Source organism: Chrysochloris asiatica, unplaced genomic scaffold, assembly GCF_000296735.1.
Source record: "Chrysochloris asiatica unplaced genomic scaffold, ChrAsi1.0 scaffold00040, whole genome shotgun sequence".
Taxonomy (NCBI): Eukaryota; Metazoa; Chordata; class Mammalia; order Afrosoricida; family Chrysochloridae; genus Chrysochloris; species Chrysochloris asiatica.
Window position 1 is genome coordinate 18046457 of NW_006408558.1, and position 14081 is coordinate 18060537.

The 14081-nt window shown below is 52.6% G+C and overlaps 1 protein-coding gene across 1 annotated transcript; it reads right to left on the reverse strand.

Moving 5' to 3' along the window:
* Positions 1–1012: 1012 nt before the first annotated feature.
* On the reverse strand, positions 1013–11273 carry RHOD (ras homolog family member D). Its single transcript, XM_006860863.1, has 5 exons — positions 11139–11273; positions 6942–7029; positions 5511–5620; positions 1982–2116; positions 1013–1180 (listed from the first exon to the last, which is right to left on the reverse strand). Exons 1-5 carry the CDS (start codon positions 11268–11270, stop codon positions 1013–1015), a joined length of 633 nt encoding a protein of 210 aa, XP_006860925.1. The 5' UTR covers positions 11271–11273.
* Between the last annotated feature and the right edge of the window lie 2808 nt (positions 11274–14081).

Sequence of the window (14081 nt, forward strand, 5' to 3'; positions counted from 1 at the left end):
CCAACAGCAGCACACCAGGACTCCATACTATACTGCAGTATGATGAAAATGTCTGAAATCTTGAAACGTTTGTAACACCTGTAAAGAACAACTAAAGCAAGGTCTGCCTGTAGGTAAATAAAAGCTGTGCTTGTGAACCTTTTGTGACTCTTGGCACGTGCTGGTCCTCATAACCCTCTAGCAGTGTGTAGTCTATGTTTTTGTGGTTAAGTATCGCCGAGCCGGTTTTGACTCATAGTGACCCTATATAGCGTTTCCAACGTAGGTTTGAACTGCTGACCTTGTGGTTCACAGTCCAATGCTCATCCTATAGTGCCACACCAGAAGTCTATGTTGTTGTTGAGTTGATTTCTGACCCACAGCGACCCTCTATAGGGTTCCCACGGAGCAGCTGCTAAGCTTGAACCACCAACCTTGCAGTTCAAACAACTTTGCAGTCTGACGCATCAGCCCACAGCGCCACCCTAGGACTCCCTGAAGTCTATAGTTGATCCATTTCACAGATGAGAACACTGATGCCTAGAGGGTTCAAGTCATTTGCCAAATGTTCTGGAAGTGATAAAGTTTGGATACACGAGGCAGATTCTTATTCTTTTTGAAACAAAAGGCACGGGACAGCCTGAAAAGTGATGCTTTTTTAATTGTACAATCTAATTGTATGGGGTGGGGAAGGGAGAGGGGCAGGGTGAGGATTTTGGCAGGGATGGTGAGAAGACCCCAGAAACAGCCACCAGGTGGCGTATGGCTGCTCTGGGTCAGACCTGGGAGTCTGGTAGAGATTCTAGGAGCTGCAGGACTAGACTCCATATGTCTGATGGGCTGAGAGCCTCTCGCTCTGAGATTTAGCTGTAGTCCAGGGATTCCAGCCCAGTCTTAGTGGTGCCTATTTCTCTGAGGCACGGTTTTGGCAGTCACCAACCACATGTGGCTGGGTCCAGCCCAGTCAAGGTGGCAGAAGGTCAGTGTCCAGCACCTTCCCTCACTGTTTGTGGTGTAGTTCAGCAGAGGCAGGTCAGGTCAGCACACAAAGGCTCCGGGTAATCCGACGCCAAAAGTTTTGACTGTGGCTGCTGAGGGCCACCTTAGCTGCTTCCTGGAAGACGGCCTGGACATTGTCTTGGAGCCTGGCAGAGCACTCTAGGTAGGCTACCGCACCCACGGACCTCGCCATCTCCTGGCCCTATTGGGGAGAGTGAACGGGCCTGCTGTGAGGTGGAGGCCACTGGGTGGACTTCATGTCCAGCCTCCCTCAGCCCTGACCCAGGAAGTCCCAGGGCAAAATGGTAGGGTGGATGTTTTCCAGGGCAGCCCACCCCTTGGCTTAACCTACACCCTCATGGGTTCCTACCTCAGCTCCGGGCTGGGTCTCTGTGCCTTTTGAGGCACCAACTAGTTAACTTTCTGTACCAACCCAGGGGAGTGCAGTGGCTCCATACGATAAATACTGGGCTGTGAACCACAAGGTCCGAGGTTCAAGCTCGCCAACCGCTCCATGGGAAAGCAGATGAGGCTTTCTGCTCCAGTGAAGATTTAAAGCCTCAGAAACCCTATGCAGAGTCTCTATGAATCAGAACTGATTCAACGGTACCTAACACCACCACCATCAACCTAGCCCCTGCAGAAATAACTGGTGACCCCTCTGAGCCTCAGGCTCCCCATCTGTGAAGCGGGTTTGTTGTTGTTAAGTGTCCTAGTTTGGATAGGGTTTCTGAGGCTCTAAAATCTTCAGGGTAGCGCTGGGTAGGACTAACTCCTCCCTCCCTCCCTCCTCTAGCTGGAAACTGCTGCAATACTCTAGTAGCCTCACCCCGTGCTCTCTGGCCGCCCGGAGCTGAGAGGCTGGGCTAGACCACAGTGCACATCTCAGAGGTTCCCTTCCCTATCCCCGCCCAGGCTTCCTACCCGGTGGTAGGTGAGGCTGGGCTAGACCACAGTGCACATCTCAGAGGTTCCCTTCCCCATCCCCGCCCAGGCTTCCTACCCGGTGGTAGGTCACTGGTTCCAGTTTGTTTTTCCGAAGCTTCTTCACCAGTGTCTTGTCCTTGCGCAGGTCCGTCTTACAACCCACAACCAAGATGGGGGTCTTCTTACAGAAATGACTCACCTCCGGGTACCACTGTGGGGGTGAGAGCTGTCAGGAATGCTGCCCTTCCATCGGAGATGATACAAGGTGGCACTGTGGTCCCATACCACCCTCCTGCTCTCAGCAATGACGGTTAGCACACCCAACAGTGAGGGTACAGCTATTTTGCACAGGGCTCTGGGGGCAGATTTTCCACAAGCCCCTGTGAAGCAACTGAAATCAAACCCATTGTATAGATGTGGTAACTGAGGTTCAGACAGGCCATACCTTGACCCCACATCTGGAATGGTGGGATGTGAGGCCACTCCATGATGCCCCCCAACACCTACTCCAGGGTCCTGCCTCTTGGCCACCAAGTAAGGGTTCTTGTCTCCCAAACTGGACAAAATATGTAAGAGAGTAAGTGCAGGGGGGGTGGTGGCGCAGCAGGGCAGGGGTCGGGGTGAGCATTTCTCTCCAGGAGCAGAGGCCGGCTCAGCTTGTCTGTTCAGCAAAACCCAGCATCGTACTGCTGGACTCAAGTGGGACCCGGGGATAGATTCCAGGAGACTCCAGGACTGACGTTCTACTGAGTCACCATGCTCAACCTTGGAGGGTTTTGATACAGTGCAGGAATCCTAGGTTGACCTCGGTGGTGTCTCCCCAGAGCCTTTTACTGTGTATGTGAATTGAATGAGGGTTTACAGAGCAGATTGGGGGTCTATTCAACAATTCATCCCCACTTTGTTTCATGACCTAGGCTGCAATCCCTACAATGTGACATCACTTATCCTACTTCCTCCTTGTGTTTGTTTCCATTCTGCCTTAAATCGTAACCCTTCAGAAGCTTTACCTTTTTAAAAAAAATCTCAAATAGTGGATTATTCTGAGGAATGCATGCCTCCCTAGTATTATCAATGTTCACCTCATATTGCTAAGTGCTGCTGAATCGGTTCCAATTCATAGCACCCCTATATAAGGTTTCCAAGGCTGCAAGTCTTCTCGGGAGCAGAAACTTTCATCTTCTCCCGAGCGGCTGGTGGGTTTGACCTGCGGACGTTGTGTTTTGCAGTCCAGTGCTTATCCTACAGAGCCACCATATTCCCAACGTTCCCCTTAGAGACCTGTCTTCTGACCAGCTGAGAACTGAGCCACGGGGGGTGAGTTCAGTTCCAGACCCTCAGGGTGACTTAAGGGCCAAAGTCCTGTGGGTCCCACCAGTCTCTATTTGACCAGTGAGGCTAGTCTTTTTTAGGATTTTGTGTTTTGTTTTCCATTTTTCTCCCACTCTATTGCAAAGAATCATACGATTCTCCCACAATTGAGGCCTCTCTATTGCGATCCCTTTAAGAGTGGTCAGCAGCAGTAGCTGGGCACCATCGATGGTGCCCATTTGGGTGCATTTCAGTGGTCATTGACCACATGTGGCCAAGGTGGCAAGTCAGTCACCAAAACTGCCCTTAAGAGAGCTCCTCTGGAGCCTCCACCTTGCTAAATCCAACAGTGAATTCTGGCCCTTGGCCCTCATCTGACCTGGCCCCGCCAGCCCTGACTCCAGGGAGCAGCCCCGCTCTGGGACCCCACTCTCCTCCTCTCTCCCTACAATTGCTCTTCTTCCCCCGGGTGCTCCCCAATCTTGTTCACTGCCCGTGATGGCTCCAAACGTCTGCCTCTCACCAGCCACCCTGCAGAAGGTGTTAGCTTCTAACCCACCCATCTGGACGTCAGTCTGTCTCCTGCACCCCCAGCTTGCCCTTCTCGTACGGGATATGGCAGTTCTACCTCCCACCCACCTCCAATCCTTTAGCAAATCTTGACGATCTGCCTTCAAAACAGATTGAGAACCTACCCACCTCTCACCCCTCCACTGCTAGTACCCCTGTCCCCACCTCCCCCAGCATCTCTTCCAGTCTCCAATACCCAGAACAGAGTCTGGCACATGGTTTGTTGTTGTGAGCCATTGAGTTGGTTCTGACTCATAGTGACCCTGTATACGTTTTCCAGGGCTTTAAAGCTTTCCAAGAGCAGATTATCCATCCTTTCTTCTGCAGAGGGGCTAGTGGGCTTGAACTATGGACCGTGTGGTTCTAAATACACTGCGGTCGGACGGATTCCAACTAATGATGACTCCACGATACAGAGCAGAGTTGCTCCACTGAGTTTTCTTGTGCTGGTGGCGATGCAGTTAGTGCTTAGCTGCAAACTGCAAGGTTGGCTGTTTGAACCCACCTGAGGACTAAGGTGCACCTGACCCAAACCATGGTATTTTCAATAATCTCATATGCATGAAAAAGCTGGACAGTGAATAAGGAAGACCGTAGAAGAATTGATGCATTTGAGTTATGGTGTTGGAGGAGAATATTGAAAGTGCCATGGGCTACCAAAAGAACCAACAGATGCGTTTTGGAAGAAGTGCAGCCAGAGTGCTCCTTGGAGGCCAGGATGGCCAAACTTCATCTCTCATACTGGGGACATATTGTCAGGAGGGACCAGTCTCTGGAGAAGGATCTCATGTTTGGTAGGGTGGAGGGTCAGAGAAAAAGAGGAAGACCCCCAATGAGATGGATTGGCCAAGTGGCAGCATCGATGGACTCAAGCATGGCAAAAGTAGTGAGGTTGGCCCAGGACCGGGCAGTGTTTCGTTCTGCTGTGTATAAGGTCACTATGAGTCAGTACCGACTCGATGGCACCTAACAACAACAACAACAAGTGGCTCTTTGATAGAAAAGAGCTGACGATCTGTGCCCTTAAAGCCTAGGCCACCGTATGGGGCAGCTCTGCTCTGTCCTACAGGGTTGCTAGGAGTTGCAGTTGACTTGACCGCATACAACAGGAATTTTTATTGCAGCAGTTCTCCAGGCCTTTCTTCTGCGACATCTCTGGGTGGGTTCAAACTTTCAACCTTGTGGTTCGCAGCCAACAGCCAGCCATTTTGCCACCCACCCAGGCTCCTGAAATCGGGAAAATTCTCACTAAAATGCTGTCATTGTGGTCGCCTGCTCTGCCCTGAGGAACCCTGGAGCAGACAGTTGGCACAAAGCAGCGACAAGATGGGGCTCAAGGGACCGCATCTCTGGTACTCGAGAGACTGCTGAGACCCTGTGGTCATACAGATGGGGCCTGCGAGCTGCCGGCATCAGATGTGAAGGTTCATGTGGCCTTGATGTCGAGGGCTGGACAGGCTGGGGACATGTAAGGACCTGTGGGTCACCTGGCACCCAGAGTTCTGAGCATGGCCTGGGATGGTGGAAGGGGCCTGCACGGGTGGGGGTAGGCAGATCTCTGTGTACCCCTCTGAGTTGTGTCTCCCTGGACCTCAGTTTCCTTATACATATGCCAAAGGCATTGGCTTCTGTGTCATCTAGAGCTGGTCCAGCCATGACATTAGCCTGGGACAGGGCAGGGATGGGGCAGGTGGAGGCTGTGCCTTCCCACCCACAGGACCTACCCGGTCAAAGACGTTGTTGAAGCTGTGGGGGCTGGTGACATCGAAGCAGAGCAGCAGGACGCTGGCCTCAGGGTAGAACAGGGGCCTCAGGCGGTCATAGTCATCTTGTCCTGGGCAGATTGAGCCAGTCACTCCCTCCTGCCCACTGTCAGCACTGCCCCAATACCAGGCCGTGTCACACCAACAGATGGTGGGGAGGAGGAACTTCTGAAGGGGAAGGCTAGGTCCTGGAACCCAGGGTCCTACACAAAGGAGGCTACCCTGGGTGACTGCCCTCCCTGATTGTAACCCTGGTCTGGGTGAGACCACCTGCTGAGAGAGGCCTGTTTTTGAAGGGGTAGGCGAGGCCAAGTCCAGGCCTGGAGGGTTGGAGGCCACTCACTCAGGAGCCTGCTCTGCTCTGGGCTTTCGGAGTGAGGAGTAAGGGACCCAGGCAGGGACTCTGGTCAAGGCATGTGAATCTATCCAGGGCCAGGGGCATGATGGAATGCCCTCTGCTTAACTCTGAATTCCAGTAAAGAAAACAAAATCCTTACCATTGGACCAATAAACAACATCATGATAAATGGAGAAAACAATGAAGTTGCCAAACATTTCACTTTGCTTAGATTCACCATCAACACTCATGGAAGCAGCAAGAAATCAAACGACGTATTGCATTAGACAAATCTGCTGCCCAAGACCTCTTTAAAGCATTCAAGAGCAAAGATGTCAGCTTGAGCACTAAGGTGTGCCTGACCCAAGCCATGTTACTTTCAATAACCTCATATGCATGTGAAAGCTGGACAGTGAATAAGGAAGATCGTAGAAGAATTGATGCATTTGAGTTATGAAAGAAAGTACCACAGACTGCCAAAAGAGCAAACCAATCTGTGTTGGAAGAAATACAGCCAGAATGCTCCTTAGAAGCCAAGATGGCCAGACTTCATCTCTCATACATCAGATATATCACCAGGAGGGACCAGTCCCTGGAGAAGGACATCATGCTCAGTAAAGTGGAGGGTCAGTGAAGAAAAGGAAGATGGATTTGCACAACGCAGCAGCAATGACATGGTAATGCTTTGTCCTGTTGCACATAAGGTTGCTATAAGTTGGAATCTACCTGACAGTACCTAACAACATAGACTTGGCTCTGAATGCTTGTATGGACAAGGTTAGGAGGCTAGAGGGCAGAGGTGAAAGTCAAAATTAGGTGCATCTTATATAAGCTAAAGCCAGGGTGGAATGCTGGGGGACCAGACACAGCCCACCCCCGAGAGCAAAGGGCTCCAGACTTCCCCTTTATCTCCAGGACATGGTGGCTGTCCTGGATGGGAGAGGCAGGCAGACAGAGGTACAGAAGTAAGGTGAGGACAGGCTCCAGGGAATCTCCCACCCTTGACCTTGACACTCAGCCCTGGGAGTCTGCTAGATCTCCTCTGGCCTACTCACCTGCTGTGTCCCAGATCTGGAGACGCACAGGTTTGCCCTTTATTTGCAGATTGATGGCATATCGCTCAAACACCGTGGGGGTGTAGTTCTGGGAAGAAGACAGCAAAAGATGAGCGTAGCTGCTGAGAGGGGAGGGATCTGAGCACCCAGCATCGCTTCCACTTTGGAGGCAGTAGAGGAGAGTAGCAGGCTCTGAAAGGTTCCTAGTAGAGCTGCCTGGGCTGGAGGCCTACAGTTTATTTCCTAGCTGTGTGCTTTGGAGAAATGACTAAACCTTCCTGGTCCACACTCTTCTCATCTGCGAAATGGAAATAACAAAGGTATCCACAGTAGTGTGTTACAGTACAGGGTTCAATGAGACACTCCGCATAGAGCCCTTAGCATGGAGCCTGATACAGAAAAAACAATCCATGCTCTATGCTAGCTTCTGTTACTTCGATCTTTGTCTCCCAGGGCAGGGGGCTCGACCATTTCTGAGCCTTTGTTCCAACTCTTTCCTCCTCCTGGAATGACATTAACCCACATCCTTTTGTTTGTTCATTTAGTCACTCAATAAACATCAGTGCCATCTCCGGACCTGGTTCTGGACACTGGGGATCAAGCAGTGAATAACAACCATCCCCACTCTGAGATTTAACAGCTTTGTGGGATGCCTCCTTGATCTCTCAGCTTCTCACGGTGCTGCCAACATCCTGCCAAATGCCACTTTCCCCCAACAATCCCCTCCTGTCCCCTAGCCCGGGACAAGTTTCTGCCTCAGGGTTACGGTTCTGTTGTAGACTCAGGAGTGCATTTCCACTCCTTGCAAGCTTTTTTGTTGTTTAGTGTATGTTGTTGAGTCACTTCTGACTCATGGTGAGCCAGTACAGGGTTTCTGAGGAGCAGTTGGTGGATCTGAACTGCTGACCTTGTGGTTCACAGTTCAGTGCTAATCCTACGGCACCACACCAGGAGTCTCCCCTGGAAGCTAAAGGCTTGGAAAAAACACAGATGAAGACTTGGAAATGAACCGGGGGCACTTGGCAATACGGAGTCAAAGCAAATGGGTGAAGAGACTTTCAAAATGCTCCATCCTTTGCCCTGAAGGGTCTCCAGGTCTTACTTTTGCTCAGCATCAGTGAGCCATGACCTAGGGGGACCAGCCCTCTCTTCCTTCCCAGATAAGGTGGAGCCCCACCTGCTGGTGAGTCAGAAGGACTTGGAACATGCCTGCCAGTAACTGGGCCCTGGTCAGTTGGAAGGAGCAGCTCCTTTGAGGAGGCTGCTGGGGATGAGACAGAGTGGGGAGAAAGGCAGCAGGGAGGGGTAGTGAATAGTGAGGTCACCCAGTAACTCCCTCCACGGGTAGTAACAGGCAAGGACCCCACCCACCAACCCATCCCTCCAACCTGCTCCAGGGCCCCTCCCCTCAGGCCCTCTGTCTGGTGGGAAAAGCAAGTGTGATGTGGTAGCTGGGTGTCCGTGGCACTCACCATCAGTGTGACAGTGGGCCAGTCATCCAGGCCCTCTGGACCCTCACTGGCTAAAGGGTGTGATATGGTGGGGAGACCCACGCTCCAGCATGGCTGTCCCTTTCCATGGGGCTGCTAACAATCTTCCCTGAGTAGGGGCCTGCCATTGGAAGGGGACAGATAGCAGGGAGCTCCCAGCTCTACCACCTCCTCACTAGCGGGATTCCTGAGACAGGACTCCCTGATCCCAGCTGGAGGGCGGGCTGCCACAAACTTCTCCAGTCAGTACTCTGCAAATAACTTGGAGATGACATCCGCCAGCCCAGTCTAAGGACCTCGGACTGGCACCATCTCTCATCTTTGCAACCTGGGGAAGTTGGTAAACCCGACTCGTTGTCAAGTCTATGACGACTCACGACAACCCATGTGCTACAGACTAGAACTGCCTTATCAGGGTTTCTTAGCTAGACTCTTCATAGAAGCGAATCTCCAGGACTTTCTTCTGTGGTGCAGCTGGGTGGATTCAAATAGCCAACCTTAGGGTTAATGAACCCCACCCAATCCAACTCAGTTGTTGTCGAGTCAATTCCCGCTCGTAGGGACCCTAAAGGCTAGTAGAACTGCCCCATGCGATTTATAAGGCTATAATTCTTTAAAGAAGCCGACTGACACATCTTTTCCCCAGGGAGTGGCTGGTGGGTTCAAACAACTCACCTTTCAGTTAGCAGCAGAGTGCTTTAACCACGGCACCACCAGGGATCCTCTAGGTTTGTACCACCCACAGACTGGGAAGTCAGCAGAACCCCTATTATCCTGATGAGAACACTGAAGCCCAGAGAGGGAAGTGTCCTGCTCAAGGTGACAAAACTAGACAGCTGGTTAGTGACTGAACCAGGTCTCTCTGGCTCCAGAGGCTAGGCTCTGTTCCTTGTTACCTGCCTTCCTGAGGTCTTTGGTGCGAGGAGTGGGAGGAAACACCCCATTCCAGGGCTGGGGTCCTCTAGTTAGTAATCCCCACAAGTCTCCCCTCACCCTGGAACACCATCCTGGGGATGCAGCCACACCTTCTATAGTGGTCTTTCAAGCCCCTAGGCAGGTCACTCCTTGCCCATGCGTTCCATAAGCACCTAATCTTATCTGCAGCACTGTCTCCAGTCAGAAGGACAGAACTGACCTGTGTTGGACCAGTGCACAGGTGACCCAGCCTTGGATCTGCCCTGTGACGCTAGCAAGTGATCATTACCCATGGGGGATGCAGCTTAGGGGGAAGTGTAAGGGGTTTCCCTCCGCAGGGCACCCATGGGAATGTCCTAGTGCAGACCAGCTGGGCACTGCTGGGCTAGCAGGCAGGACTGGGCACTCCCTGTTCTCTTGACTCCCCACCCTAGGGTGGTCGGGTCTTGGGCTCTGTGGGGACAGGTGTGCCCCAAATTGCAGCCAGGGAAAGTCCTATCCCTTCACTGGGGGCTTCAGAGAGCATCCTGGGAATGCTGGGGACACCTTGGTCCTAGACCAACGCTGGGCTGTGTAACCCAAGGTAAGACTCTCTTTGGTCTCAGTTTCCCCATCTTTCTGGCTCTCCAACCCTGTGTCTTATTTACAGAAGAAGCCCATCTTGTGTTCGAAGTCAGATGGGCTCAGGAAACCCATGCACCCAGGCAGAGGGAGAGCCTATACAAAGTCAGCACACACACACACACCACCCCCGTGAAGAGCACACCTTCCTAGTGTGTGTGAAATGCTCGTCCTCCTCTCTGATTGGGACAGGCCTCCCAGCAAGGCCATCTCAGGAGGAGGACGCTGGTAATGAGACGTTTCCTCTGGGCCCACATCATAATTGCTGGGTTTCCAAATGGTCAACATCTGGGGCCTGGAAACAACTTTTAAAAAATGTGTGGCTAGGAAAGAATGTGAGTCTCCCCCCCACCCCCCTCACCCCCCAAGCTACCAAATGTGCTGCATACCATAGGAGCGCATGGAAAGGCCACAATGCCAGAGCCTGTTTCTCCTGGCGCCTGCAGAGGGCTCTCCGGAGCCTCACGACACCAAGGATTCCAAGGATGTTGGGGAGGGAGGGAGGGAGGAAGGGGAGGAAGGAGAGACTGGGAAACAGTGGATTTCAGGCAGACTGGTCTGAGATGGGTCACAGGAGTGGCCCTAGCCCCTGTCCAGTTCAAGTGGACAGTCAGTGGTTAATATGCCCAGAGTGCCAAGACATGACAAGCAAGTTACTGAGCCACACAGTTGGCTGAGAGTGAGTCAAGTTACCAACCCAGCTCTCTGTCTCCTGCCTTCAACTAGGGACCATAGCCCAGCGTAGGGGCAAGAGCTGGGGAAAATCACGCCAATGTTTCCCAAGATTGTCAGCCACCAATCTTCAGGAGGTCCTTACTCTGTGCTGGCCTGCACCTGAGGCTTGACCGCTGTTCACACCTACTTTGTAGTTAAGGAGCGGGCAGAGAAGGCAGGGCACTTGTTGAAGGGCACACAGCTCTAAGTGGCATGACTGGAAGCTAGACAGCTGGCTGCCGGTGGGCCCTCTCAACCATGGTATTGCCAAACACCCTCCAAGAGCCGGCTAGGTACCCAGGGTGCCTGTGGTCACCTCCTTGTGGGTAACACTCAGCCCACTTTACAGATAACCTCCTTGAGGCCAGATGGCAGGGCGAAAAGGGAACTCTACCCTTGGTCCAGTCTCCCCAGGGGACCTTCGGGGCACCTCCGCCCAGAAAGGAGTGACTCTCACCTCTGGGAAGGCCCCTTCTGCGAAGACCATCAGCAAGGACGTCTTCCCGCAGCCCCCGTCGCCCACCAGGACCACCTTGGCGGACCGCACTCCTGGCGGCACCTCCTCACTTGCAGCCTGGGCGGCCTTCATGCCGGGCCGCGATGGTCCGGTGGCGACGATCGTCGGCTGAAGAGGCGCGAGGACAGGCGCCGGTGGCCACAGGCAGGAATGTGGGCGGGGCGGAGGCGAAGGCGGGGAGGGGGCGGGACGGGAGTTCACGCTCCATTCAGCTACCGAGAGATGTTCCCTACGTGGGGTCAGGTTACCTCTTTCCACCCACCCAGTGGGAGAAGAGTGCAATTGCACCCGTAGAAAGCCCTTGCAAGTGAACCTCTGTTCAAATCTCTGACACCCATCTTAAAATTTAGTATCATCGTCCACCTTGGACAATTAATCCAACAATGAAAACTCTGCTTTAGGGGCCCAATAATTCTTTTTCATGGAAGAGACCATTTTAAAAACAACCCAGATCTCACGCGACCCCCTACCCGCACCACACGGCCTTGGTCCTTCTCAGACCTCAGGTCACTTTCCCATCCAGTTTGTGGAAGATTACATTAAGAGAAAATAGTCCCTAACAGCTGGAAAAGTTCCAGGGGCAAAGAGGGCAATTGCTATTGGTTGGGTGGAGGGGAGGCGTGGGCAGGGGCGGGAGCAACTAGGGGGCTGGCGGCGCGTTGGGATGCTGAGGCCCTCGGGGCGGGGGAAAGGAAAGAGGAGAGAAGGTGGCAGCAGGAGAGAAAATGCTTCTCAAATAGGAAAAGTATTCGTTTGAACTTGCTGAGTGATCTCTCAGGGTTATGATGGAAACTGATTACTAATAGAAACTGCTCTGTGGCGCCCCGCCTCCTTCAAGTGGGGCCCTGGGCATGTGCCAGATCTACTATACCTTAGATCCGCCTCTGGGGATCCGGGGAGATGGTTGTTGATTTTGACTCCTTGTAACCCCGTGTGAAGTCCTGGTATGGCGCTGTACGATCAGCATCGGACTGCTAACCACTAGGCTGCTGGTTCAAACCCACCAGCTGCTCCTTGGAAACCCTACACAGGGTCGCTATGAGTCACCACTAAAAAAACAACAGCGACCCCGTGTGACAGAGTGGAAATACCACGTAAGGTTTTCTTGCCAGTAATCTTTATGGGACCTGATCCTGTGGTTTTCTCCTCAGGAGCCACTGGTGTGTTCATATCACCAAACTTTAGGGTTAGCAGTCCAGCACTTAACAATTGCACCACCAAGGATCCTTTACAGGAAGGAGAGCAGGTGCCTGGTCACTTCCCTTAGGAATAGGGGGTGAGGGTAAGCCTATAAGCTGTGTGGAGACAAGGCTTGGGTCTCGGTGTCCATCATGGGCCAAGTATATAGAAAGAGTTGGTGACTCTGCCAACAGGAGTCTGACATTGCTAGGAAGTGTCGCTGCAGGTGGTTGACCATCTGTCTCACCTCTGGCAAGGGTGAGATGTAAAGAAAGTGATGACCCTTTCATTTAAAAAAGTGCTTCAGTTAGAACAGGGTCTGGGTGAGGTGGGCAGTTCTTATTTAACAAATATGAGGGTCCCTTAAATGTTCAAGAGGAGCAACAGCTAGACTGGAAGACAGGTGGGCGTGGGGGGGTACCCATCTAATAAGAGCTTTAGGGGTGGGTGTCAGGAAGTCTTTCAGAGAAGTGGGGCTCGTTGGCTTGAGTCTAGAGGGAAAAGTGATACCCAATTAGGTGGAAGAGGAAGTGTGCTCCAAGGCCAAGGAACAGCACGTGCAAAGGTATGGGGGCAAGAGCGAGAGGTGGCCAGGGGGTAGGCAGCCCTTCCCTGAGGTGGAGGGAGAGGTTTGGTTGGGGAGCTGAGGCTGAGGGTTCAGTAGGGTCTAGGTGGTGGAGCACTTTGGATGCCAGTGCTCCACAGAACTGGGAGCCCCCTAGTCCCACCCCCATTAGCAGCCCTGTTATCCAGGGTTGAAATCTTTTTAAATGGCTCTGAGGCTCTCTCTATGTCCTGGACTGAGTTTTTAATTGAAACGTGAAGGAACAGGAGCTAGAGCATTCTGGGTTTCACATCCCACCCTCGCCCTCCCTGTACTTTTCATGGTGTAATTCTCCATAGAGCCAAAATCAAGAGGTGAGAAAGCACCTTCAGCCTCCATTTAAACCTCACTCCAGTGGGGCAAGAGTCAAGACCTCCACTGTAGAGAGGCAGAGAGACTTGCCCACCGTCACATAGGTGGTGTCCTGATTAGTGGACCCCTATTCTAATGCTCCCCTACAAGGTCATGGTCGTCGGGCTGATAGAACTTCACCTGGATTAAGGGAGAGGCCATCACCACCCTTTGGGTTCCCCTTCCTCCCTGAAAGTGCTGTCGGGCTGGGCAGTAACTTGGCACTAGACTGGATGTGTAGCCGCTGAGTTAGGCTCCCCGCCCAAAGGAGTGGTGGGGAGGAATCCATCCCCCAGTCATCGGCTGTCAGCCTCACCAACCCCCCCATTGTCTGCACTGAAGCTGTCTCAGGTCTTGGGTGGCAAAGCTGGGAGGCAGGTGGAGCCCAAACTGGGGGCGGAGAGAAGGGCAGGAGTTTGGTCTTGGTTACCATAGGGATAATCACACTAATGAGGCCCTTGGTATGTGTCCTGCTTTCACAGTTTCACTCAACATGTCCTGATAGTAGCAATGTGCAGTCCTGTAGGATCAACACTGGACTGCTAACTTCAAGATCAGTGGTTCAAATCCACTAGCCGCTCCTCGAAAACCCTATAGAGAGTCAACTCTGAGTGAGAGCCACCTTAACAGCACTTAACAACAGCTGTGTGCAGGCTGGGATTATCCGAGGAACAAAGATGTGACGTTCTTTGTCTAAGATCCAAGGAGGCAGGACTGGGATTTGAACCCAGGTCTGTCTGACCCCCAAA